This window comes from Acanthochromis polyacanthus, chromosome 6, assembly GCF_021347895.1.
Source record: "Acanthochromis polyacanthus isolate Apoly-LR-REF ecotype Palm Island chromosome 6, KAUST_Apoly_ChrSc, whole genome shotgun sequence".
Lineage (NCBI taxonomy): Eukaryota > Metazoa > Chordata > Actinopteri > Pomacentridae > Acanthochromis > Acanthochromis polyacanthus.
Genome location: NC_067118.1, coordinates 17195770 through 17223545, shown reverse-complemented (window position 1 = coordinate 17223545; position 27776 = coordinate 17195770). Strand labels below are relative to the sequence as shown.

The following is a 27776-nucleotide window of genomic DNA, read 5'->3' as shown; positions in this document are numbered from 1 at the left end:
TGGTTACATATTTAATTGATGGTTTCACTTGATAATGACTGATCTCAGAAAATTATTTTTGAAACAAATATCATATGTTGTTTTAAACTGTACATGTTACCTCCTCTACCAGTACCGGAGAAAGTGGTCAGAACTTGCTCCAGTGACCCATGAGACACCAGTGGGTCCCATGTCCATCAGTTGTTTTACCCTCAGTGTTGGGTGCTGCTGCCCCCTCATGCACAGGTTGATTTTGAAAATTAAATACCTTTGTATACAAAATGTTGTAGATCGTTGTAACTATTAATATTGGAAAAAAATACTAGTATCCTGCGAAATACTGCAGATCCCTGCACCTACAATGCCATGGAAAAGTATCTGTGTGAAATAAAAAACATATAAACATTGGAGTATTTGTTGTCAGTGTAGCAAATATTAATATTAAAGAGTTTAAATTAAAGGTTGATTTTATTATATTACATTACATTATACTATGAATTAGTTACAGGAAGTTATTGTTTCACACCGGAAGCTTTACGAACGTTCTCGACGCGTTCCGGTGTGCTGCGCATCTTTCAGGTCGGTGGAACGTTTTCATCTGCTCAGTGAAAAATGTTGTCATTCACGGCATGTGGCTTGTTAATTCGAGTTGTAGACGCTGCTGTATGTTGGGCTGTTTATAACTGTAATGACTGTATTCACTGCTGTTTCCAGAATCGTGTAGCTAGCCACAGAAGATGTTTAGCAACAATCGCCTGTGCAAATTTTTCCTAGCTAACGCTAGCCTGCTAATGTGTTAGCATCAACCGCTTGACTCACAACACACAGCGGAACCAGAAATAGCTAACTTTATCACCATTTCACTCAGCGTGCTGTTATATGCCGTTGTCGCCTTCAAATTTGACCCGAAAGTTATATTAGAAGCTATAAAATTATCGGACTATCTGCATCTGATTAACTGGCCTAGCTTAGCTACACGTCCATGTTTTTGTACGGCAGCGATGCAGCGAGGTGTCAACCTGAGGCTAAACGTCAATAAGTACTTCAATTTATACGTCGCTCAGTATATAAGAATGGGACCTGAGTCTAGGTCTGTTATTTTAAAATAAGCTGGAACATTTGTGTTAAATATAACACTGAACAACACTTGTTAAGAAGCGTCTGGCGTTGGTGAACAAAATCACATTGCATTTAGGTGGGAAAGAACTGGGGCAGAGAGCGTGTAACCAGTTGTTACAGATATCATCTTATTGAAGTAAGTTGCACAGCTGTAATGTATGCCGTTTAACTGGAAAATTCTCCACATATTCAAAGATCATCTCAATTTATGATGGATGTTAAAACAACAACGTTTCACAGGGCTCGAAAACTGATATTTTGAATGGGGATTCTGCAAAGAAAGACATTTTATACCGTTAGGCTTACAATGATTATTTCAGCAGAAATGAGCACACTCCATCACTTAAATATCAAATGATTGTGTTGCCTTGCACCAAATGCATGACTTCTAAATTGATCAGCTGACTTTTTGCTGTCATGTAAAATTAAAACTGTTTAGATTGACGATGATTAAAATACAGACCTTAGCTTTGTAACTCAGTGTATTTTTTTCAATATTTTGTCTGTCCAGTTTTTTTTTTTTTTTATCACAGAAACAGTCCTGTTCAGCATGAAATACACCAATTTTCTGGAGAGATGCTATGTCAGTCAAGATGAGACAATTTGTTTCAGCCACTCTCTGCTGATGTTCAATGCATTTCTCTGTAAAATATCCTAAAATTGTTCTCTTGGACTTAATTCAGGCAACATACTTGATCAGGTCATAGTTTGCACTTGTTTCTTTGTTGGACATTCTTGTGTGATTTTGGCTGTGTTTTGAATAATTACCATGCTGGATTATTCCTCTTTGCAAAGGTTTTGCAGACTGGGCGTCATCTTGTCAGCCAATCACTGGTCTTTCAAGTTTCTTTTCCATCTTTATAAAATGTCATTATCAGATTTTTTTTTAAATCTCCTCTGGCAGTGCTTTTCTAAGTGGAGCCATGACACAAACATGTAGGTAGACATAGCCCATAGGTCAAAAATTGAAAACATTCCAATGCAAAGTATTGTTTTTGATTAGAATGAAATATTCTACTGTTAAGCATAGACATAAAGCTGTTGTTAAGAGATGATTCAATCTTAAATTGTTTGACTTTTAAGTGATTTCCACAGGGGTGTACTCACTTCAGATGTATGCTGTACTTTGATAGCTTACATCAAAGTAAAATGTGCCTCAAATTACACCATTGACCAACAAGTGGAAGACCCCTTTTTATCTTGGATCTGTTCAGTATTTGTGATTCATATGAAGCTGAGCTGAAATGACGTGAACCTTCAGTGTTGTGTGTGTGTGTTTGTGATCTGAAATAGGCGGTGGAGAGTGGATGCTGATGGGGGACGAAAAGGAGACCTGGAAAGTAAAAACTCTTGACGAAATCCTACTAGAGAAAAAGCGTAGAAGAGAATTAGAAGAAAAAACAGATCTTAAGCGTCAAAAAAATGTAAAGTATCTCAAGGCTAATCTAAGATTAGTATCACATATGCATATTGATACAGTGGTGAAAACAAAATGAATGATTATTTCTCTCTTTCTTTAACCATGAGTTCTGCTCTTTCTGTCTTGTGCAGTTTACACAAGGCCTTGTTCCACAGGCGGATGATCGGGAAGCCAAACGAGACACTCCGGAGGAAGGAGAACTACGGGATCAAAGGATGGAAATAACAATTCGTAATTCCCCGTACGCACGGGAAGATTCAACAGAGGACAGGTACTTGGAATTGTGCAACACAGACACAATTATGGGAACTGATAATTCAGGGGACTGTATTTTATGGTGGACTTTAGTATCCTTGTAATGTTTTTGCTGGCTCTTAACAGTCTCACAATGTTTTTGTTCTGTTTATACTAGAGGAGAGGAAGATGAATCACTAGCAATCAAGCCTCCACAGCAAATTGCAAGGAAGGACAAATCTCACCACAGAAAGGAAGAGAAGAGAAAAGATAAAAGACGTCATCGCAGTCACTCTGCTGAAGGAGGTACAGGAATCCTGCTTAATTACACAGACACGCTGTTTTACTCTTTCTTGCAACATACTTGGGAATGACTTTATTCCAATCTGCTTCCACTCATGTTTTTTTACATATGCAGCAGGGAAACATGTACGACCCAAAGAGAAAGAAAAAGAGCGAGAGAGCGAACGCAGGAAGCGTCAGTGGGAAGAAGACAAAGCACGGCGAGACTGGGAGAGGCAGAAACGAAGGGAACAAGCCAGAGCTCATTCACGCAGAGAAAGGTTAGCATCAGCTTTGGAAAAAACACATTTTAAATGGTCTTGTCTTAGTTAAAGAGATTTTTTTTTCTTTTGAAGTAGTGTATTCCTGCATAACTTCAGACTACTGAAGTGTACATTATTTCAATGTCATTCGTTGTTTTGTTCAATTGGGATTGTTATTGAGTATGGCTCCCTAAGATGTTAAAACCTTCAAGTAGTACTTAACTTGGCCTTTTTTTCCCTTAAGTAATACACAAAAACATTTCTGTAGGAGTACATTTGAAGTACTTTTTAAAGGACATTCAGTTACTCAAAACACAGACTGTTAAAAATGTATAAGATGACATTTTTTTTGGATTGTTTGCTTGTTTGTTTGCTACTTAAATCAAGGCCTCATAAATAATCCAGGCTCATGTTGACACTGAAACACAAATCTGTTTTAACAAACTAAAGATCACAGTTACAAGATTGACCTTTCGGTTATCTGAACAGACCTCGAGTGGACTTTCCTGGGTTTTTTTGGACCACAGGGACCGGCTGGAGCAGCTGGAGCGCCAGCGCGAACGGGACAGAAAGCTGCGCGAACAGCAGAAAGAACAACGCGAACTCAAAGATCGGGAAAGAAGGGCTGAAGAGCGACGCAAAGAAAGAGGGGCACGACGAGAAGGTTGGTGACAGTAGCAGTTGCTAAACAGCAAGTGCATTTTTTTCCCCTCGTGCAGAACTTTTCTTTGTTTGCTCTTCATGTTTAATGAAGCCAAACAGGCGTTGCTAAATAAAACACAAAGATAAAATCACATAGGTTTTTTTGTTGTAACTGGAAAAAATAAGCAAGTGAGAAAATGTTCTAAAATGGAAACTTGTTCTTTGAAGCATAAACATGAAAGCATCCAGTGTCTCTATCCCACCACCAGCCATGGCGACTTTAATTTTTAAACTCTGTGAACTATGAAGCTAAATTTTGCAGCCGTGATTAATAACATACTTCTTCTTCAAAGTTCCATCTCATCACCGGATGCTACCTGACGAGTATGATGACAAGCCAAAACAAAGTCACCGCAGTCGTAGTCCCAGCCGTGTTCCCCGGGACAGGTCTGAGCACAGTGAACCACGGAAAAATGCAAGTGAGTTCACCATAATTTCTAAAGACTATCTCTGGTAGCTTTTAGTTTGTTTTTTTTTTGCTAACTGTATCCTTTCATTATTTGCTGGTTCAGTAATTCCACAAGAACACAGCTCACTCTAGATTTTTCCCTGCAGCATCGAAGGAGGAAAAGCCAGAGAGCAAAGACTTGCTCGCCGACCTCCAGGACATAAGTGACAGTGAAAGGAAGACCAGCACAGCAGAATCCTCCATGGGTAACGGATGACATAACTTACACTTCTAGTGATCAGCAGATGTCACATTCAAAGACCACATTACAGCAAATGCTTAACATTACAAGGGCTTTAATAATGTAAATGGATAAACGTCTGTGGGTAGCTAGATACCTTCACTTCTCTTCAGATGTTAACTGGGGAGAATGAGACAAGAATAATCCATTATGCATGTTCATTTTAATTTTTTATGTTACCAGGACTAGTCGCTGTCTTTAAAAAGCGCCTCTTGTAACTTTTGATCTTATTTAGCATCAGGATCTGGCTCAGAGGAAGAGGAGGATGAGGATGATGATGAAGAGGAGTCCAGTAGCCAGAGTGAGGGGGAAGAAGAAGAAGAGGAGGAGGAGTCGGTTTCAGGCTCAGGAAGGTCTGAGCAGAGTGCAGGTAAAATCTTTTACTTGGCTTTGTCAAGTCAAGTATCACAAACTTAAAACTCTGAACTTCGAGCTCCTGTCTCATTTTTACTCACTGTGAGTGTAAGGAGAATTCTGTGTTTTCTGTGCAGTATAACAAAGGCATAATGACATGTATAATGAAAAGAGAAAAAAAATAGTTGAATTTCTTACTTACTTTACAAAAATGTACAAAACTGGCATCACCATGTAAAACATTTTCCCCAGGGCTGACAGGTGGAACAGTCACTAATGCTACTAATGGCTTTGCTGTTACACAGAGGACTGCAGAGTTTTTTATTTTTTACAGAATCTGGTGCAAATGGTTTATTTTTTATTTAATCATGTAGAATAAAGCGATTTTGATGAAATGCTGAAATGTTATGTCTAAATTTGTTAAACGGAAACAGAACAGCACGTCACAATGACTGATTTTAGGGCTGTTGGAAAGATGAAAACGCAGTAATATGTCTTGTTTTTACAGTTTATAGTCATGATTAATTGTTTAGTTGTCCTTTAAAGCCTGCCGGTGGGTTTTGGAGTTAAGAGAGTTTTTGACTTTTTCTCTTTCAGAGGATGTGAGTGATGATGAGCAGTCAGAGGAAGACTTTGAAGAGGAGAGGGAAAATGGAAATCATATACCTGCAGGTGTGTAAACAACTCTGTGTTGATACTGTAGTTCTAATTGGAGGTTTTCTGAAGTAAAGTCAGACACAGCTTGGAAGTTAACTACTTTATATATGGAAGTTTTTTTCTTTAGCTTTGTCTGCTGTGCATTTTGGAGTTTTATCTATAATTTCTGGATGGAGCTTGAATGAAATGCCTTGTCAAGACTCTTTGCTGCAGGTTTCTTAAAGACACGATGTGTGTTGTAATAGCTGAGGAACTGGTAGTCCCATTAACAAAAGTTTATATACAGCAGAGAAAACAGATATCAGACATTTTCTCTTGTCGTGTGAAACAAGGCAGAAAATATACCTTAATACAAAATTCTTATTGGTTCTTTCTGGAGTTCTCAACGGTATCTTGCCGTCTTCAGTGTTGGGGGGGGGGGGGGGGGGGGGGTACACTTGACCACCTGTAAACTGATCCATCGTCATTGTTGTGGATCGACTGATTGATCAGATAATCAGCTGGTTAAATATTTCTGCAAAAATTCTGGTAATTTAGTTCTGTGAAACCCAAACACAAAAATGGCAATTTGAATGGATGAACTTGCCTTCTAGGAAATGAAATCAGTAGACCAGTTGATAATGAGAATTGTTATTCGCACGCTATATGAAGTGTTTGTAATAGTTATTATAGTGTTCCACATATTGCATAAAGTACCAATGCTAAACTGACTTCATCCTTCGCCTCATAGTGCCAGAGTCCCGTTTTGACCACGACTCTGAGGAGAGTGGTGAGGACATGGAGGAGGAGGAGGAGGAAGAGGAGGAGGAGGAGGATGAAGAAACTGGAGAGGGTGACCCCACCCCTCAATCTCAAACTCATTCTCGTTCCCCCACTCCTGAAGAGAACTACATCCCAGACTCGCCTCCAATTTCACCTGTGGAGCTGAAGAAAGAGCTGCCCAAATATCTGCCTGCTTTACAGGTCAGTGGCAACGTGACACCAACACTATGCCCATAATCCATGTAAGCCACAATTTATGCATGTCTGTGTCATTCTGTTATACTGTACTGATATGGTCTGGAATTGCATTTTGTGTTCAGGGTTGCCGAAGTGTTGAAGAATTTCAGTGTCTCAACCGAATAGAGGAGGGAACCTATGGAGTGGTGTACAGAGCCAAGGACAAAAAGACCGGTATGAAAACAAATGCGCAGATTCATTTGTGTCTAATGAATGAACAGTAAATACAGCGTCATGTTTGCAGATGAGATTGTTGCCCTGAAAAGGCTGAAGATGGAGAAGGAGAAGGAGGGCTTTCCCATCACATCTTTAAGAGAGATCAATACTATTTTGAAAGCTCAACATCCAAACATTGTCACAGTTAGGGTGAGAGAATTTTAAAAATATTTTCTATACACCAAACAATAAGATATTTCTGACTAAATAAAATGTTCAGTGAATCTGATCTGTCTTTCTTTTTTCTATATCAGGAAATCGTTGTTGGAAGCAATATGGACAAGATCTACATTGTGATGAACTATGTCGAACATGACCTGAAGAGTCTGATGGAAACAATGAAGCAGCCCTTCCTGCCAGGTAGTACGAGGCATTATTGAGCTTTGGCTCATTTTTCTGAGTATGACAAGTTGAAAAATAATTTTCAGACTTCATTAAAATGTGACATTTTCTTTGATTTTATGTTTATCAGTGAATGTGTCTCCTCCACCTCACACACGTTTCTAAAGGATGACACCTATCTTTCAGGAGAAGTAAAGACTCTCATGATTCAGCTGCTTCGAGGAGTCCGACATCTCCACGATAACTGGATTCTTCATCGTGACCTGAAGACATCCAATCTGCTGCTGAGCCACAAGGGTATCCTCAAGGTATGGTCCATAACAAAATGCCATTTCATGTAATTGAAATATGTATTAAAGTTGGGCTGAACAACTTAAAGCAGTGCAATTAGGAAATCACAAAGGCTTCAGTTTAGAGTATTCATTCTACACCGTATCTAACCCACTGTCGCGTTTGGGGTTTAATAAATTCATGCCTGCATGAGTAACAGTGCATTTTTTATTTCATCACGTTTTCAATTTATTACACGGGGAATGTTGAAATTGTTCAGCCTTTGATTAATGATTTTCTGTGAAATGTTAGTGAATCAGTAATTAAAACAGATAAGGCAGACTGACAGAAAGCTGGTTTGGCTACAATGCAATCCGCATCAGATGGATGTGTAACAGCTTGTTCTGTGCTCGTATGCATTGGTGCAATTGTAGCAATGAGCACTGCCAACATGGACTCTGATTAAGTTTAACCACACTTTTGAATGCTTCTTTCTGTCTGCCAGCATCAATCAGTGCACACACACACTCCAACTGTACTGTAGTCATGAAAATGCATCATACTCAAATAAAAAGCAGAGTTGATGAGATAAAATGTGTAATACAATGTTTATATAGCAATAATAAATTAGGGCTGACACGAAAAGCAATTTCTGGGCTCCAGATATTCGCGGCCCATTAATGACAAATATTCAAATATTCGGCTTTAGATAGTAATAACACATGAAGGGACGAGCTGAATCGTCCAAGGACGAGGGGGATCTGAGTATTTGATCTCAAAATTAATATTTGGATATTCAGATCCAGCCCTACAATAAATAAATGTATTTACTTTGATTTTCATGATTTAATGCAGCTTCAAGGGGGCACAAGTGAGAGTCCTGTAAAACGATCCCAAGCCCAGATAAATGCAGAGGGGTGTGTCAGGAAGGGCGTCTGATCTAAAAACCACTGCCAAATCAAATATATGACTCAATCCTACAACTTCTGTACCGGATAGGTAATTAACAACAACCGCCAAGAAAGAGTACTACAGATGCAGTATTTGCTTTGAGGATGTCGATAGAGAAGTACAGAGAAGGTCAGAGGGAGCTGCGCTGTGTCTTTGTAGATCTGGAGAAAACATAGGACGGGGTGCAGAGAGTGGAACTGTGGTGTCGCATGAGGAAGTGTGGAGTGGCAGAGAAGTATGTTAGAGTGGTCCACGGCATGTATGAGGACTGTAAGACAGTGGTGAGGTGTGCTGTAGGTGTGACAGAGGAGTTTAAGGTGGGACTGCATCAAGGATCAGCTCTGAGCCCCTTCTAATTCGCTATGGTGATGGACAGGCTGACAGATTAGGTTAGACAGGAGTCTCCATGATGTTTGCAGATGACATTGTGATCTGTAGTGGGAGCAGGTGGAGGAAAATCTAGAGAGGTGGAGGTATGCCCTGAAAAGGAGAGAATGAAGGTTGGCTGCAGAAAGACAGAATAAATGTGTGTGAATGAGAGGGACCCAAGTGTAAAGGTGAGGTTATAAGGATTTTCAGTATTTATGATCAACAGTCCAGAGCAATGGAGAGTGTGGAAAAGAGGTGAAGAAGCAGGTTGGAATGGGTGGAAAAAAGTGTCTGGTGTGATTAGAGAGTATCAGCAAGAATGAAAGGAAAGGTGTAGAAAGCTGTGGTGACACCAACGATGATGATGTCTGATTTAGAGACAGTGGCACTGAGGGGGAAATAAACAGGAGGCAGAGCTGGAGGTAGCAGAGATTAAGATGCTGAGGTTCTCTTTGGGAGCGACCAGGATGGACAGGATCAGGAATGAGTACATCAGAGGGACAGTGCTTGTTGGATGCTGTGAAGATAAAGCCAGAGAGGCCAGACTAAGATGGTTTGGACATGTACAGAGGAAGGATAGTGAATATATCAGTAGAAGGATGCTGAGTTTGAACTGCCAGGCTGGAGTCATAGAGGAAGACTGAAGAGGAGGTTTATGGATGTGGTTAAAGAGGACATGAAGTTAGCTGGTGTAAGAGAAGAACATGTAGAGGACAGGGTTAGATAGAAGCAGATTTTTCTCTGTGGCAAACCCAGAAGGGAAAATCCTAAAAGGAATAAAAGAAGACTTTGATTTTCTTCAATACTGATAGCAGAGTTTATAACGATGGAACTTGTTGATCTACCGGTCTTTAATAACTTTAGTTAATGCAGGGTTCACTACCCGTCCTCAGTCATGTTTCATCACTATTGCACCACTTTTTTGCAGGGGGGGTTTGAAACACTGAAGATTGAGCATAAATACGGACAATTTGTTCCTCATTTATCTTGTGAAAAACAAATGTGAAGAAGTGCTGTAAGAGTCAGATCAATGTTGAACCTGGGATCACAAGCATTCTTTGTGGACCCATGCTGATAAAGGGAGATGATGTTTTGACACCAAACACAGGTTTGGCTTTTGCTCCGAAAGGGACATGAGTGTCTGAAAGTTTATCACTCGTTAGACATGACAAGGTGCAAACTCGTTAGATACTGGAGGTATGAAGTCTTATGGGTACTCGATGAGTTGTCATACTTGTAATCTGGAACAGTTTCCAGCTCTGGAATCGTGATTTGATAATTAAATATTACCTCAACACAAAAGAAAAAAGCCTAATCCCCCCAAAAGTTTAATATTTTTTCAATTTCTGTTTTTACTTCTTTAAATGTCGTCGTCTCTCATCTGTCTTGAACTGTAGATTGGTGACTTTGGTTTGGCCCGTGAATACGGTTCTCCCCTGAAGCCCTACACCCCTGTAGTAGTGACCCTGTGGTACAGATCACCAGAGCTGCTGCTTGGAGCCAAGGTGAGAATTCAAGTTGATACTGCCTCCCCATGCAGCAGGAGCCAGATGAAATACCTATACAACAGCTGGAACTGCAAACATTACGGTGATGTACTTTCATAGAGGTCTTACATCATCTTGATTGATTGTTTTACCCAAAGATATATTTCCAAGAGAAGACCACATATGTGAAACATTTGGCTTCCAAGATACTGAATACCACTAAATGCAATTTGAGTTTAAGAGTGTGTGATTTATGTAGCCAGACGGCAGAGGCCCAGTAACCTATTAGAGCACATCCACTTTAACACATGAGACAAACTCAGACAGAAACGTGCCAAGCAGACTGTCCACATTATGTTTCTGCGGACTGCCACTTTGTTTGTTCTTCTCTCCGCAGGAGTACTCGACAGCTGTGGACATGTGGTCAGTGGGCTGCATATTTGGCGAACTTCTTACCCAGAAACCTCTTTTCCCTGGAAAATCTGAAATTGACCAAATTAACAAGATTTTCAAGGTAAATGCGCTTGTTTGCTCTCATGAAATGAAGTCAATTGCCACCATAAAGGATAAAGCTCTTCTGTTTACTGCCTGTAATTCTTTAGTGTCGTGGCGCATGCTGTCATGCAGTTTGGCAGTGCACCACAGGGTGGAGCTGTTGCTAGACACCAACCAAGCTGAGGAAGTTGTTAAGAATCTGCAAAGCCCACCACAGTTGGCTGATTAAGTTTCAGTAGATGAACTACATAAAGCAGAACAGCCATATGGACTGATGTCATTCAGGTCCTCACCAGTGATGAGTTGAAGTATTGAAATGTACTTTGGACTGAATTAATGCCACACGTCTGCGGTTGATGAATACATCAGCTAAAGTGGGAATATCTCATGTCCATCTCTGGTTGCACTGGAAGTATGCCTGCTGATGCATGTGTGTGTTGACTGCAGGATCTGGGGTCACCCAGTGAAAAGATCTGGCCCGGCTACAGTGAGCTACCCGCTGTGAAGAAGATGACTTTCACAGAGTATCCCTACAACAATCTGCGAAAGCGCTTTGGAGCTCTTCTGTCAGACCAAGGCTTTGACCTCATGAACAAGTAGGATTCTTAAAGACTCACTTACTCTATACATAAGACACATTACACCTGACACACTGCGCTGCAGTCAGTCTGATTATAGTAGTCCAGCTGTTTTTTGTGTCTGCCTGTGACTGTGCAATGAAAAACAAAAATGATCATATACTTGGTAGTATTTGTTACCTGACATATTTTGACAGTACAGAGGATTTTAAGATCTGGTTTCTCAAAGCTCAGAATTATAGGATCAGGCTTAAAATATCTCCATAGGTGTTGTGTTTAAAGTACTTCATGGTAGCCTTTTCAGACAGGATTGAACACACATCAATAAAATTTATGTATATATTAAACTAACATGGATCCTACTAGAACAAATGCATTCTTACCCTGTCAAATTTCCGTCCTCTATCCAGAGTTGTTTTTTTTTTTTTTTTTTGATTCAGTCAGTGTATTTCTGGTTAGCTGACCTAAAACATGACAACAGTAGTGGATTGGTAATTCATCAACATGCCCCAGCAGGAGTCCCGGTCCATTCTCTTGTTCCATTTCACACACACACACACACACACACACACACACACACACACACACACACACACACACACACACACACACACACACACACACACACACACACACACTCACTCACCATGGTGATGCTCCACACCACAGGAAAGTGTTCTAGAAAACACAAATTTAATACGGAAAATCATTTTCACACACTGAGTAATAGATTCATAATTCTTTCTTGCACATTCCAAAGATCAGCATTGTTTAGCAGCTGCAAAGAGCAGCGACGAGCCTCTCAGCTCTCCCCTCAGACCTTTACCCACCCACAGAGCCTTTTCGTCTACACCTGTAAATGACAAAACCATACTACTCCGTTAGCTTGCAGCTGCAGAGGATGGTAACAACATGTCTGCTGTGCTGCCGGAGGGATCACGGTTCAGTGGAAGTTTGGCGCCTGTCCAGCACCACTGAAGCCTTCCAGCTGTCAGAAGATTCACAAAGCATTTACCCAGGGACAGATTCCGACCACAGCAGGTCAACACGCAGGGAAGTGCTGTTTGAAAAGCTTTAGAACAGAGCAGTGCAGGAGCCGTTTGGAGGTGTAGTTTGGCAGGGACACACCACAGAACTATTTGGAACATCACACGCCCCCATGTAGGAAAGTGTTTGAAGACATTAAGTGTCAAACCTGAGGAGAGCTTTGGACACACCGTTGTTTTTTTTAACCTGTTATACTGTTACTACTTCAGAGTGTAAGAGATGAGACATTTTGATTTACAATTTTCAGCCTAAAAGTCCAGAATACTGCTGGCTCTTTTTCCCTGTTAATTAATTTCCATCACTTGGTGTCCCAGGTATAAATAGGACTGTATGACTGAAATGAATACCAGCTGGAGGAGGAGGATGCAGGAAGAGCTCACATTCTTGAGATTCCAAAACAAAAACAATGATTTTGACACAAGTGGAGGATTGTCCCTTTTACTGCTGGTGTTGGTTGCATGATAGAGGTGGTATCAGTCTAATCCCAGTCACTAATCCCACTCAGGGATTCTTTTCATATTAAAACGGACACAGTTTGCTTAGTAAAATCCGTTTCCTCAGATGTTAATTGAGCACAATGCCCTGGCTCACATGTGGAGGATTCCAATCAGACAGTTAGTTTGAAAGCCAATTATCACAGCTGAGCAGGTCTCCATTATGCTGCGTTGATCCTGTCATGTATAATTAGGACTTCTTGCATAAACTCTTTGGCCCCTTGTGTCTGGGCTGCATATTGTGTCCAGATTGTCTGTCCAGAGTTTGCAGTTTAGGTAGTACTTTTAACATGAAAATGCCACTACACAGCCTATACATTCCAGCAGTATTTCTTTTACCTTAATGGGGTACATACAATATATCGTGTTAACACTGACATTGCAGAAAGTGTGGTGTGAAGTATGGTCAGTTAACCCCAAATACACATGCTAGAACTTTTTTGTTCCACGATACAAGAAGAAAACGTGCACGATTTTAATTTTCCATAACTAATACTAGATAAACCTGTCTGATAGAACATCTTTTTCTTTTTAAATTAACTTTAATCCTACAGCACTGGGCTTGTTGAAATGCAGTCTCTACATGAGTGCCGCAAAATTCCTGAGGAACAGAATAAAAACATTAAAAGGGAGCATTTGGTTGCAAAAAGAAGCGTATCATCAATTGCATGTAAATATTTCAGCTACAGAGAGGATAGTTTGGTGATGTGCTGCAGTTATTGCCACTACATGAGGCAACAGCAAAACCTGGCAATAGCCAGATTAATAATTGTGTAGTACTTGATAGTACTCCACAATATCAATCTGGGACCGCTCCATGTAAATCCGTTTGGAGGAAAGAGGCACGGATTGGACAATGCAACAGTATGTCCCGCCTCTGACAGGTTTGTTTTTAGCCAATCGCGGGATCTTCACAACGAGCGGAGCCAATTGGTAGATTTAACTCTTACCAAAACCTGTAGGTAAAAAAGAACAAACATCTTTACCATCCAGAAATGCGCAAAGCATCTCTCGTTGTTCTTCCTTCAAAGAAGCGATAGGAGATTCAGCTAGAATTGACTTAATAGCAGCATCTACACGATTGTTGTCCTCCGTTGCCATGTTTGTTTTGATCTACTGGCGCTTGGTGTCGTCTTCACACCTGGATATCCCGCCCCACACACGAATACTGCTGCGTGATTGGCCCAAACCAACTTGGTGCTGTACGAAAAGTGAAGGCGGGAGCGGAGCAAGATGGTTTCTTGAGAGATTTGTGAACTCACAAATATCGCGAGAAATCAACTTGCTGGCAAGGTTAGCAACAGCACCAGTTTTTCTATTTCTGCGAATTTCAGATGCCTTTGCCAGTGTTAGACCATGTAAATACGGATGGAATGATGTTTTTTTTCAGCATTGCATTGGCTACATTGGTATTACATTGGTAGACTTGACTGCTAGGGTACAGCTTCCTTTTTGAAAGACTTTGCCCGTGTGCCCATACGGTACATGCCCCAACCTTGCCTATTGGTTCACTCCAGAGGCAGCTTTCTTAGATGAGCTGCATTGCTGCGTCAGTCTCACCCTCACTTGCGTCATTTGTTGGCCATTTCTTGTTACTATTTTTCTGGCTCTGGCACAGAGAGATTGCTCCTCCTGAGCCCTGATTGGTTTTCCAACTGGGGAAACGGCTTTCAGTGAGCTTAATGCCAGACTTCTATGAATTGCATAAAAAATCAGAGGTAAGTGCAGCCACTCAGCGTTCTGGCAGCCAATCGCCTCTTAACCAAAGAAACTTTTTCTAGTCATTACTCTCGTCCACAGAGCAACCTGCACTGTCTGGGTTCTTTTGCCTCTTTATTGAAGCACATCCATATGATCTTATTATTGACTGCTTTCCAGGTTTCTCACCTACTGCCCCAGTAAGAGGATCTTATCAGACGAGGCTCTCAAACACGAGTACTTCAGAGAGACGCCGCTCCCCATCGACCCCTCCATGTTCCCCACCTGGCCGGCCAAGAGCGAGCAGCAGAGGGTGAAGAGAGGCACCAGTCCTCGTCCACCCGAGGGAGGCCTGGGCTACAGTCACCTGGTAAGGACATTAGGCTCCACTTTCTCCATTACATACAGCTACCAGGCTTTCTGAATGCTGTCTGTGTTAAATAGATTACAGACCTACAGGCTTCTGCGTTGTGTGCGCGTATTTCCTCCTTGTGTTTTCCATGATGAGCACCCTTTAGTTCATAACGTTTTCAGCAATGGTTTCACTCACTGGGAAGCTTTGGACTGATACTAAAATTCTTGCACTCTAAGTGGTAATAAGTAAGGGCTACTTCACAAATTAGACAACGCCAAATGTAGTGGTTGTTTTTCTTTAATTGTTGTCGTAGTGGAAAGATTTGTGAAACAGACAATGGGACATAAACACTCTCCACTGAACACCAGAAAAAATAGTAACAAATTCTAATTTTAATATTTTACATCTTCATGCATACTTTGGTGGAAACACAACAAAATATGTTATTTAATTCAGGTAAGGGATTTTTCCAAAGGTAACCAGTGTAATGTTGGTCAGTTCTGTCATAAATATGCAAGAAATGAAGCCACACAATGTCAGAAGTGTGATGGACTGCAGTGTTGCATTACTATGTGTTAACTTTGTGTCCCTCCAGGGAGATGACGACCTGAAAGACACCGGCTTCCACCTGACAACCAGCAACCAGGGAGCATCTGCAGTCGGCCCAGGATTCAGCCTGAAATTCTGAGCCTCAAACCGTAGGACATCTGGCTGTCTAACAGAGAAAGATGGAGCAGAGTTCTGGGACTTGTTTGGAGCCGGACTGTGTCACTGGTTTACAACTATAGGCCAGATCAGTATCTGATCAGTTACAACTGTTACCAAATAGTCAGGACTGTCTAACAGCAAGACTAATGGCTTAAACATGTTGAATTTCAGGTATTTCTCAGCAATTTCACTATTTCAAATGTGACCATTTTAGCTCCAGAAGAGGACACACAACAATACATCTACTAGAAGTTTAGCTTTTTATTTTACTTTTGTTTGATTTTCCCTTTCATATTTTACCAGAGAGGACCAGAAGATTTTTTATAAATGGTTGGTATTTCCTGGCTGCCTGAGCTACTGTATAATGATGCAGCATAATGTTAGAAACTAACTAGGGAATGTCAAGTCACTTGATGACAGGGAGGCAGTGTTTTTCCTAGAAATAAAGTTTGAAACTTTGTTTTGTCTGCCATTTTCCCTATATTTATAAATGCTGTCCAAGCTATGCAAACACAACCGCACACTGCCAGAAGAGAAAAAAAATGTAAGGGAGTCGAGCTGAAAAGAAATCCAGCCTTCAACCCGACTTGGTAGTCAGTGTCCAAAAGTGATGTCATTCTTTGCACTGCACACTTTGTCTCAGTACTTTGTTCTTTCAGGGGAAAAGAGGCCCCGACTTTGCTCTGCTTTTGTTTTTAAATGGCTCTGCAACTTAAGAATTAAACCAATAAATTCTTTGATTTTGAGCCAAAGAAAAATAAACAGTAGAGCTTTGGTCCCTGCAAGACCACTCTCCACTTTCACTGGAACAGATGCTGAAAAATCCTCCTGCCCTGGGGCTTCTCGAGCCAGCACCAAATGGAAATGTTCATTAATCAGTTTTATCTGTCCCCTGCCCCCACTAGAGCCCCTTCTGCAGATTATTACACCTGATGTGTTGAATAAGCTTGGAAGGAGAGCTGCTAGTGGAACTGACTGCTCAGCCTCTGGAGGCAGACTCCTGGCTTCACTGTGAAGCTAGTAAAGTAAGCTAGACGTCTGAGGTGTTCCATATGCAGTTTAAGGTCCAAATAGCTCCAAAGGCTGTAGACGACATTGCTTATTCTGGCTTTAGCATCTTAGTTCGGTCAGTGTGTAAATTATTCAAATGGCATGCATCTAAGCAGGAGCTTCTGTAAGTTTCAGGTCATTAAAAAGAAACCCGCTGGTGACACGGATATTTTTTTGAAATGACGCTTTTTTCCATGAGGTTGATTTTATACACCCTGAAAGTGAAGTCTCTGTTGAAGAACACTGTCCAACTAATTGGACCCCGTTTTCATTTTCAGAGATTCCGTGACGATCCGTGGGTGGCCTTGGACACCACCACTGCCTTAGCAGCAAGAGCTTTGACAAAGTCCAGGCTTGATGAACCCAGAGTAGACGGTATCGTCCCAAACAGCCGGTGTGTGAGTTTTCAACACCATATAAAATGCAGCATCTACTATGAACAGCTCTTCACAGTCAGGTCATTTTCCATAAAAATACTACATGTCATGGAACATTTATTTTTTTTGCACATATGAAAATGCATTTGCACAGTGACATTCAACAATAGAGAACTGTATGTGGAAGATACAGGGAAGACATTTTAAAAAACAAAACATGTGCCCATAGTGAATGAGGTCTCCAGGGGACCGTATGTGTGAATGTGTCCCGTTCAATGTGGCCCTCAGAAGCGCACACGTACCCTCCACGAGTAGTTAGTGAGAACTTTGTCTTTTTTCTTCACAATGCAGGTGTATGTGCCTTCATTGATGGCGTTGGCCACTATAGTGATGTGGTCGTCTTTCAAGGAGATGTAGTTCGGGTGAGAGAACTCCAGCAGCTCCCCGTCCTTGTACCAGCTGAAACAAGAGTCACTTTAGACAGCGAAATCATACTATAGCATGACCACAGCTACAGAAACTGATAATGTGTTAGATAGGGATACTCACTATACTTTGCCTTTCTTTGAAGCTATTTTCTTCCCACAGCGAAAAGTAAGCTTCTTACCCTCGACTACTAGCTTATGTTTGGTCCTTGGTGGAGCTGGAGTGGGAGCTGCAGTGGGGAAAGGGAATTCTGAAGAGGATCGAAAAGAAACACTTTAGCTGGTGCTTCACAATTAGAAATCAAATCTTTTATTGATCCTACAGTGTTCCTGGCCATTCAGTAATCATCTAAGTAGCTGCCAGAGATATGAGGTTACTGTAAATCTGGAGATGTCACGACCAAATTGCCAAAACTCCAATAACCTTCAAATATTTGATGCAAGCGTTATCACATGAGGCATTTAGTATTCTGACCAGGCGGCGCTGTGAGTGTCTTATCAATCTAATCTCTCCCATCTGGTGTCTGAAAACACAACAGGCCGCCTTGTGATCAACTCAAAGTCTGCTTAAAAACAGTCGTTCTCGTTAATGCCGCAAAAATCCAAATTGACCTTGTGTGTCTCTAACCCTCAAGCCACAGTCTGAAATTCCAGCGGTTTGGAGTCACTCAGGAATTTTCCACAGCCGTACAACGTCTCCCAATCAACAATGAGGAACAGATTACTGTGAGCCAGGAATCGTATCCTCTTGCCTCTCTCCACACTGTCCCTTGTTGCTGACAAAAATCTCAGAAAGCCACAACAATCTATGGGTTGTGATGGTTAAGAGGAGACATTTCCTGTTGTGCAACAGGAGACCTCAGCACCAGAGCATCCTGCAGTAAACCTAAAGAGGCTCAGCCTGTCAGACTGCTGATGTGTCATGCTTGGTGTAAAGCAGCAGCCACTGAGACAGCAATCAGCAGATACTGTCTTGACTCTGTTCTTTGGCTTAAAAGCAATTTGCCTCCCCAAGGACGCTGCTATTCTCCAAAAGTAAAACACAAGCTCCTCCAGTGGCAAGTGTAATCTCCCTTCACATCAGATTCTTGAAAACCTCCATCGCAGCTCTGCACTGCTGGACCTGTTGGCTCCTGTTGCTCTATTGGCAAACGGTTCACAGCAGCTTCTTGAGCTGCTCAATTGAGAGAAAACTTTCTCTCTTTTTTTTTCCCCTGGACTGTTGCTACGTCTTACCGTAACAGAAATCACAGCTGGAGGGGCAGTGCTTCTGCATCAGCTTGCGTTTGCTGTCGCAATAGCCTTTCCGAGCCCAGGCCGGACAGATAAATAAGCGGTCCAAACATCCTGGAGGAGAGAGGGAGACAGAGTGAGGAGGAGGGGATCAGACAGCAGCTCTCACTCAGCAGCAAAAAGAATTTGGATCCCCAAACTGTTTCTTGTTCCAGTGAAAATGACTCACCATAATACACACTAATGATGACTCATGAGTAGCTTATACAGTATTCATTAATGCCACGTTGGCTTTCAGTGTCAGTCGTCAAAGACAAACACTGTGGTCTACATTCTAGCTGGTTTCAACTAAATGTGCATCACAGGTTCATACTGCTGGTTCTTGTACAAGTATATCCAGATGTAATACATCTAATGCTGGGATCAGACTACAAAATGTCACTGTGTCGGATCAAGCCATCACTGTTCTAAATTCTTGCTTTGACTTGGCCTACAGAGATGGCTGACTACATGTGACCAACAGCAGCTTCTGAGGCACAAGAATTCACCTGCTGGTCTTTCTGTCAGGTTATAAGAGGCTTCCCAGATGCTGCAGAAGTCATCTGCCACTAGAAAAGACTACTCAGCACTCAGTCAATGAGATATATCACGTAGTCGGATCCCAGCAGAACTACAGGCGGTTTAGGTTTGCTTCATTTGGGAAGCTTTTGGAGGAATAGCAAAACATCATCAAGAATCTTTTGCAAGAAGTTTGCCATTTGTTTTCTGGCAGAAACGTACAAAACATTAGCACTGTGAACTCACCATACAGACGGTGCAAACCCCACACCTCATCCTGTGTGATCAGCTTGCGCCCTGTCAGTGTTGCGTTTAGGTGCATTATAGCTTTCGGGTCCATGGAGTGCATGAGTCCCAAGACATGGCCGATTTCATGAGCTGCCACGTGAACAAGATCCGTCAACCAAACCCCTGCAACAAAGACACGGTTGATTTTCTTCTCACACTGTTTACACTGACATGCACCCCCCGAGCTCAGATCAGTGTCTGCTGCATCCACCACTTTCACCAAACATGATAAAGACACATGCCTTTCTTCCAGCTGAAGCGCATGTTTCCCAGAATCCAGTACTCGTCGTCGTCAAAGTGGATCTCGCCTGTTGGCGGGAAGAATGCATGAGCCAATTCTCCTGTAATGCCGTCGAAACAATGGTGCAAGTGGGACTGCCAACAGTCTGTGTGGTTGGCGGGGTAGAAGCCTGCCAAAACAGACATGATCAATTACAAAAGCCCGAGCTTTTTCTACAGCCTGCACCCCACAGGATGACAGCCATTCCTCTCACTGTCACTGGGATTTATGCAGGGCTCTGGAGTTTGCACCCAAAAGGACAGACAAAGCATAATTTAGACTGCTTCTCATGGCCTGACATGTATGGAAGTTGTTAAGCATTTATTTTTTTCATTTCAAATTGTGAATCATGCTGAATATAAGCTTGGTAATATAGTCACGGTAGTGTGATTTAATGAGTTTGGAGGCGAAGACATTTGGGCGATGACAGCATGGAGAGAGAAACAGTAACGACAAAGCAGAAGTCTGGAGCTCGGAGCCAAGGAACATCTGTTGGGGACTGATACAGCTACATTCACAGTACCCACCAATCTTAATGTCTGCGTCTTGGTCAGCTGGCACCTCTCTGAAGCTGAACGGCGAGACGTCGCTCCACATGCCAAAAGCCTTGGCAATGCCTCGCCGTGTGTCGCTGGCATTTATCAAGTTTGTGGGAAAGGAGAGCAACCTGCTCAGACACAACAGCATTATGTAGTTAATACTGGTCCCTGTACACATTCCGCTACAGCAGAGCATTCTGCCAAAACACAATGGCTACTGTTCAGACACACCAGAATTCCCAGAAGCACTGCAAGTACAGCTTCATTACTGAGACTTAATATTGGTTTATATGTCAACGAGGGCTACATTAATGTTGAAACTTTGAAGAAGTAAGAGTTATGTATTAATCAACTGGTAAGATTTGAATTTAGCTAAGTATGTACATTTTGTCTACTGTTCTCTGATGTTTGTTGGATCACCAAATCCAGTGATGGAATGGCTTGTTCAGTCTAATCTTCCCGTAAAGCACTTTAAGATATAATTTCACAGCTCCAGTCACTGGAACTTCTCCAAACTGTCAGTGCAGCGCAGTCCAAATGGTTTGAAGCCAAGCAACTGCAATGTGAGGGTTCTTTCATTTTTCTCTTTGACAAATATAAGCACAGAGTGTTGTCTGGTGATCACTGCTGGATCAGAACTTTGACTAACATTTGAGGCTTTGACAAACCTTTGGTGGATGAATTTTAGACCCTTAAGAACCACACTTTAAAAAAAAAAAATTCTCCCTTTAAAATACCCAAATTCAATCAGTAACAGCTTTACAACTGTAAGGCCTAGACAGACAACCTTTGGATCTGCTGATCAGAGACACTTCAAAAAACAGGACTCTGTGTCCTCATCACCAAGACAGAGTGAGATCTAAAATTAGACCAGTCTTCAGAATTCTAAGTATGAGAGTGAACAACTGCCTTATAAGTCAGCGATATGGTCCTAATGAAGTCTTTCAAAAAACTTTCAATTGCTACTTTGGCAAATATGATGCAACAGATCATACTTGTTATGCTAATCTACATACTGTTTGAATTTTACTGCTAACTATATGGAGTATGTTTAATGTCAGAGCCGTACATCATAAGAGTAAACTATGAGTCAGTTTTCAATGTCAGCTTATACTTTGTGTCACATATCCTGTCATGCATGTATCCAAATGTGTGTTGTGTTTTCCTTGCTTTCCCACCCCTCCCTCTTCTCCCATCCCTCCCCCTTGCCCTCCTCTGTCCTTCTCAACCCGCCCGGCCAGCAGGCAGATGGGTCCCCCCTATATAGAGCCGGGTTCTGCGCGAGGTTTCTTCCCTGTTAAAAGGGTGTTTTTCCTTGCCACTGTTGCCTTTGGGCTTGCTCTGGGGGTCAGGCATGTGGGTTCTGTAAAGCGTCTTGAGACAATTTGACTGTAATTGACGCTATATAAATAAAATTGAATTGAATTGAGATATGAAGCACAATGAGGCTGTTTCTGCTGACTGTACCGTCTAAAAACGGCAGCAGGTTACATTCTAATAACTCAGAAGCCCTGGATCCCTCTTGTAAGGACAACCAAGTTAGGAAAGGTTCATGCACATTTTGACTGAGATGATAGTTTGGGTTAAGCTATCCCCTTTAAGTGCAGCTAACCCACCTCAACAGAAGTTGGATTACAAGCTCTTTAGAACTGCATTCAATATTTGCTATTGCATACTTCAACCGCAGAATGTATGATTTTTGCAATTTTTTTTTCATGGACTTCTGTACAATCTGATTACTTTTTGCAAGCCAAGGAATCTCCCCCTGCTGAAAATAAGAAAAATGTAGATTTAAGTTACACCCGTGCTGGCTTCACTTTTCAGACCTGAAGGCTACGACCATCTTTTCTGCACAGTCTAGCTGAAAAAAAGCACTTCTGTTTTGCTGTAAAACTAAAAATCAATCCTTCATGTTTGCTCCTTCTAAGCCATTCCCAGGGGTATTTCTTCTCCTGTTTTTATTTTGTGCCTGGCTGTTGTGCTGACTAGAGGAGAAACTGCAAATGAATACTTGTATGTCAGCTTGAACTTGTCCCATTTGAGCTGCTCCGGGGTGAGGGTGTAGCGCTTGTTCCTGGAGAGGTGAAGCACTTGTGACCGGGCCTCTTTACGGATCCCGATGAGCAACACAGTGGTGTGAGCTTCTTCCTTGGACAAAGAAAAACCTTTAATTAATCACCTAACACTTTGAGGTGCAGTTAGACACTGACACTTGAAGCTTCTCTCATGTAAAGACAATGAGCATTGATTAGCCTTCCAAAGAAATTCAATACATTTTAATGTGAATGTTGCACATTTAATTTTTATCCAAGAGCATTCCATCTAAAGGAAAGGGGCACTGCTCAGCAGTAAAAATGTTTTCCTGACATGAAGTCTGATCCTTTTCACAAATGTCTTCTACATCTCTTCAGGGATGGGAAACATCAAGTGCATCCCTCTGATTCTGGATTCTGCACTCTTTTTCTAGCTTTGACAGGCTGTCTGTGGGTGCTGTATGTTTTAGTCATTTCATAAATATGTTCTGACAAATTTGAAGTTGCTGTCTGCATCGGTGAATAGCAGTGATCAGAACAGTTGATAATTCTGTAACTTTTTTATGAATATGACTTTACATAATAAATATGAAATTCTGACCCAAAGAACTCATGCTGTGTTGGCGAACAGTAAGGTTTCTTGTCCCATCTGATGGCTTTAAGGAGGTAGACATTACAACTGAAATGTAGCTGAAAGGGTGCCTGAGTAGCCTTAAACAGGGGCTATAGTCACCGATGCAGTGGCCATGAGTTTGAGTCCAATCCATGACCATTTTCTGCTTACTTCTCCCCATGTTTCCTGTCTCTTTCTCTACTGTCCTCTATAGTAAAGGCTAAAAATGTCCAAAAAATAACTGAAAAAAGAAATATACCTGAAGGTATACTCAACCGGCACTCACCAAGACACTCATGCACACTGTGGTTTTTTTCAGCTGCTTTGCACAAACAAAACTAAAAGTACCAGCACAATGATTTCTTGTTCCAAGATCTTTTTTTAAGGTTCTGATGCAAATTATACGTGTTTGAAATGTCCATGCAAAATTTAAGAAGAGTGGACAAGATAGCAGCATGCGGGTGTATTTTTTAATTAATTTTGTTGGTACATACACTGCCTTTCAAAAGTTTGCAGTCACCAAGACTATTTCATGTTTTCCATGTAAACTCACACTTCTATTCATGTGCTAACATAACTGCACAAGGGTTTTCTAATCATCAATGAGCCTTTCAACACCATTAGCTAACACAATGTAGCATTAGAACACAGGAGGGATGGTTGCCTCTGTACTCCTATTTAGATATTCCACTAAAAATCATATGTTTCTAGCTAGAATATTCTAACTCTTACAGCTGCAGCAGCTGAGTGCTATCTCCCCTGCAGGTGAATATCTTGATGTAGTTTGAGGTTCCTCAGCACCGTGAAGCTTTTACCGCACAGTCATTTACCACAGTAACAATGTCTAGACCGTATTTCTGATTAATTTAATGGTATCTTCATTGAAAAAAACACTTTTCTTTCAAAAATAAGGACATTTCTAAGTGATCCCAAACTGTTGAACGGTAGTGTACATCTGGTCATGAAGCTCTAATCTTAGTTTCCTCAGAAAGTACCAAAATCTCTGTATAAAGACTGTTGAGCATACAGTCAATCAGGTGTAAGATGAGAGACAGAGCCTGCCAGTGAAATACAGGTTCAAACTAAGTGTTGGCTGTATTGTCTACAGGGCAATGCATGGTTTCCTTCCCTGTGCTCTAACAGGGACGGACTGTGAATGCTGCAGTAGATGTGTGTGCTGTTCCATTTGTCCTACAATATACACAGTCTAGGGTATTTGTTGGTTGCCCCTTACACTGTTATGTACACTGTTTCTGACACCAACGTAGATATCAAAACTGTTGCCTGTGATTATTCCTGAGCAGTTCCAAGTGCTATAGAAGAGTAGATTCGAGATTGTATTGCCTTCCTGTCCAAAGCCCAGAGGTTGGACACAGCAGAAGATTCTTGGACACTTTTGAACTTCCTGCTGTGTTTGGGTTCCACTGACGGAAAGCATGTACAAATCAAACTGCTAATTCCATTAATACTCTGTTAATGATTAAATGTAAACGTGTGGATGAAGGTGAATCTCCTAAAACAGTGTCAAGAAAAACAAAAGGTTTTTTTTTCTGTTCTCGGTGTCACCTTTTGGTTCTTATTGACTTCTTTCTACTTATTTCTTTTTAGAAAAAAATATGAAAATTGTCAGAGGTAGCATCCTGGAAAGTCAAATCAGATAATTAAAAGTGCTGTTCTGCTTACTTAGTATGTGCAGGCGGGATGTGAAAAACATGAATGAGTCCAAACAGCATCAGAAATATCCTTCGAGATCTAAGGCGAAGCCAACAAGGGGCTATTGGTCCAGTTTACAGAACTGTAGACTAGGTTTGTTTACATATGAAAGCTGACAAGGGTTTGAACTTCTCTTGTGAGCTTTTAGGATTTTTTTTCACAAGACTTCAGTCACCTTTTAAGTAAACAACAGAAAAGCAAAACCACCAATTCTATCGTGGAGAGAATGACCATTTAGTTTAGTTCTCACGCTTCTCCATCATGGTATTTTTCCTCGGACACAAGTGCAACTGTTCACACTTTTGCCTCTTATCCAGTTTAACAACTTTAGTAAAGTATACTGAAGCCTTCAATGTGTCCTATGCAAGCTTTGCTCTCTTAGGGAAAAATGCTGAAGATGGAGAGCAAAAAGCAAAGCCGCTCCCTTCATTCTGCATTCTGTATTCTACACCCTGTCTTCTGGTTCCTGTTTCTGCTTCGCCCTGTCAAGACAAACAGATGCAGAACTTCCTTCATTTCCTTTGTAAAACAGTGAAAGAGGGGCAGGCAGTCTGGCAGCACTGCTGTTGAACTTGATGATGTCTCTTGCTCTGATCTCAAAAGTAATGATTTTGGGGGTGAATTATATGCACAGGCTTTATACAACATTTGCTTTCCTGACCTCAGCTGACACACTGGAGTCATGTGTTCAGTGACTTATGAGGTGTTTAGTGCACTAATGCCAGCAAAGTTCTCTCAGTGTCACGTCTTGTTATATTCACTGCAAATCTAATCTCGCACTTTGGCACAAATGGAAATGAACTGTAAATCATGGGGACCGAAACAAGCCCTGTAGACTAAACCTTGAAGCCAGTGGTGAGTGCTGACTCGGAGGGCAAAACATCTGAGGACAAATCCTCAAGGATCCAGGGGGGAGTCTGGAAGAGTATAACCTGTTCCATAAACTGTTGAACAAGAGATTGTCTTTTTCATTCTTGGTTTTCAAAACACGATAGGCTCCACTCAGCAAAAAGGTTATGTCTGAATTTAATACAAAACACAAGCTTGTCTGTTGAACTTTTCTGCAGCAGACAAATTTAATTCACAAACTGAGGGTGAGATTAAGGCTTCTGAATACAAATTAGATTGCAGATTAATGGAAAACAGTTAATTATTGTATTTAGGTGGCATGGAAATTCTTGGTGTGCTGCGTATTCTGCTACATCTCAGCTGGATATCGTGCAAATAGTGCATTATTTTCGTCAAAATCCTCTTTAACCACATTTTCATTTTATTCCCTGATGCATGCATACTCCAATATGTCTTAGATTTACAAAATTTTAGTGTGCGATATTCTGGTAGCCTGCAAGAAGCTTATCTAAGGCGGTTATGTAATCGCTGCCGGCAGTCTTCTTGATTGACACATAATGAGAGTGTGTGGCAAAGGGAATGACATAAAGTGATCCTTCAGGCTGTGTTTCACAGTGGGTGGGTGGCACTGAGTGAAATGTGTGGAGGAACACATTTATCCAATTTACTGAAGACATTACTGTACAGGGATCCGTCCCAAAGCCTAACCTAATTATAGTATTCCTCTTACTTTACCTTAAAGCAACATTAATTGAATCTGATGCCTATTACCATAACTGAGTGATTTCATCTGATGATGTTTAAAGAAACCAGAGTCATCAAACAGACAGCGGAGCCTTATTAAAATACTGGCAGAATAAAAATGGAAGAAAACGATGTGAGTAATGCTCAGTCAGCCTGACATTTCTGGTATTATCCTCGTGCTTCTCAGCTGATAGTTCACGAAAGATTATTATCATTCCAGGTAATTTTCATGACTGTTAAACACATACCACCTGTGCAAGAGACTTTACAAATAATGTTTAAGCTCAACAAGAAAAGTGAAGAAAACAGTTTGCATTAGTCTTGTTGAGTGAGAACAACTTTTTAGGAAATTATGTTCAACCAACAAGCTCCATGGAGTTCTGGGAAGTATTTCAGTGTCATTTAAAATGATTTTTATGTGTTGTATACTTGTGTTAATAGATATGAACACGAGCTTTGACTAACATTTTAGATTTAAAATGACCTGAATAAAATCATCTGACTAAAATGATCTGAATAGATTTGCATGTGAAGGATCTACCAAATATTACTTAATTTCAGCTTGAACTGTCACATTTGCCTTCACAGCTGCTTCCTCAGTCTATTAAGTTGAAATAAGAGTCTTTTATGAAGATGTTTTAAAAGTCATTTAAAGCCTCCTTGGCATGCAGCTTCACGGAAACATGAGGCAAAATGTTGGAGAAGCACAATTCTTAATGCAGTTTGTCAGACAACCAGACAGCACGGGGCCCAGCTGTGCATATGATGGGGTGCTCACAGCATACCTCTAACCTCCAGGAGGGGAACGCGGTGCTCTGGTTCATCCCTACGAACAGGCTGAGCAGCGCGGCGGCCAGCAGAGCAGCGAAGCCCCAGTCGCCACTTCGTAAACTTCTGGGAGTCTGACAGCACACCATGGCTGCGATCACACCTCCAGGAACAAGAAGTAATCCCTCCGAGAAGACTAGTGTAGCATCGATGCCTGCGGGGTACTACTTGCTGGCCATGGCACCGATCAGTCGTGGAGCTTGTGGTGCTGTGTGTCCAGCCTGCGGACCGGGTGAAGCAGCGCAGACTGCATCAGCTCCGCTCGGCTCTCTTCCGCACAGTGCGCCTGCCAGCGTGCTGGTTTCACATTACTGTAGATGGGGCAGGGGGTCAGTGTCGAGACAATCTAATGAAAACCAAACGCTCCACTGTCCGTCAGAGAACTTGTTGCAGCTCCGTTAAAGCGGACTCAGATGGGCTATTTTCAGCAGGATTTTCGGAGTTTTATGTAATGCTGCTGAGGAAGGAAGCTGTCTTCTCCTCCTACCTCTGAGGCAACACTCACATTTTCAGAGCAGAGCAGAAAAAGCACATATGC

At 41.5% G+C, this 27776-nt stretch overlaps 2 protein-coding genes across 6 annotated transcripts; one reads left to right on the top strand and one right to left on the bottom strand.

Annotated features, from left to right (window-relative positions):
- Window positions 1–504: 504 nt before the first annotated feature.
- Window positions 505–16168, top strand: cdk11b (cyclin-dependent kinase 11B). Of its 2 annotated transcripts, XM_022215283.2 has the most exons (20): window positions 505–558; window positions 2392–2522; window positions 2650–2789; window positions 2931–3058; window positions 3171–3315; window positions 3825–3961; window positions 4293–4418; window positions 4555–4653; window positions 4924–5058; window positions 5640–5714; window positions 6430–6662; window positions 6782–6872; window positions 6943–7064; window positions 7169–7274; window positions 7443–7564; window positions 10244–10351; window positions 10731–10847; window positions 11276–11424; window positions 14826–15015; window positions 15596–16168. In XM_022215283.2, the coding sequence occupies exons 2-20, from the start codon at window positions 2406–2408 to the stop codon at window positions 15686–15688; spliced, it is 2433 nt and encodes an 810-aa protein (XP_022070975.1). In that variant the 5' UTR covers window positions 505–558; window positions 2392–2405; the 3' UTR covers window positions 15689–16168. The 2 variants fall into 2 exon arrangements, with proteins under 2 accessions (XP_022070975.1, XP_051805451.1); XM_051949491.1 differs by lacking the exon at window positions 505–558 and having other exon boundaries at window positions 3762–3961.
- mmp23ba (matrix metallopeptidase 23ba) lies at window positions 15282–27744 on the bottom strand. 4 transcript variants are annotated; one of them, XM_022215285.2, is made up of 8 exons: window positions 27196–27736; window positions 22470–22606; window positions 20447–20586; window positions 19882–20049; window positions 19598–19762; window positions 18797–18907; window positions 17685–17811; window positions 15282–17594 (listed from the first exon to the last, which is right to left on the bottom strand). In XM_022215285.2, exons 1-8 carry the CDS (start codon window positions 27325–27327, stop codon window positions 17420–17422), a joined length of 1155 nt encoding a protein of 384 aa, XP_022070977.1. In that variant the 5' UTR covers window positions 27328–27736; the 3' UTR covers window positions 15282–17419. The 4 variants fall into 4 exon arrangements, with proteins under 4 accessions (XP_022070977.1, XP_051805452.1, XP_022070976.1 ...); XM_051949492.1 differs by having other exon boundaries at window positions 17236–17609; window positions 17685–17790; window positions 27196–27744; XM_022215284.2 differs by having other exon boundaries at window positions 17236–17609; window positions 27196–27741.
- Between the last annotated feature and the right edge of the window lie 32 nt (window positions 27745–27776).

Bases quoted from the DNA above. Each gene is read 5' to 3' on its own strand.
- cdk11b (XM_051949491.1), top strand. From the start codon at position 2,406: ATGCTGATGGGGGACGAAAAGGAGACCTGGAAAGTAAAAACTCTTGAC. The intron at 2,790-2,930 runs GTACTTGGAATT...TGTTTATACTAG, and splicing joins GAAGATTCAACAGAGGACAG to AGGAGAGGAAGATGAATCAC. The intron at 5,059-5,639 runs GTAAAATCTTTT...TTTCTCTTTCAG, and splicing joins AAGGTCTGAGCAGAGTGCAG to AGGATGTGAGTGATGATGAG.
- mmp23ba (XM_022215284.2), bottom strand. From the start codon at position 27,327: ATGGTGTGCTGTCAGACTCCCAGAAGTTTACGAAGTGGCGACTGGGGC. The intron at 22,607-27,195 runs GTATGCTGTGAG...TCTTTGTCCAAG, and splicing joins TCCCCTCCTGGAGGTTAGAG to GAAGAAGCTCACACCACTGT. The intron at 20,587-22,469 runs GTATTCATTTGC...GTGTCTGAGCAG, and splicing joins AAGTTCAAGCTGACATACAA to GTTGCTCTCCTTTCCCACAA.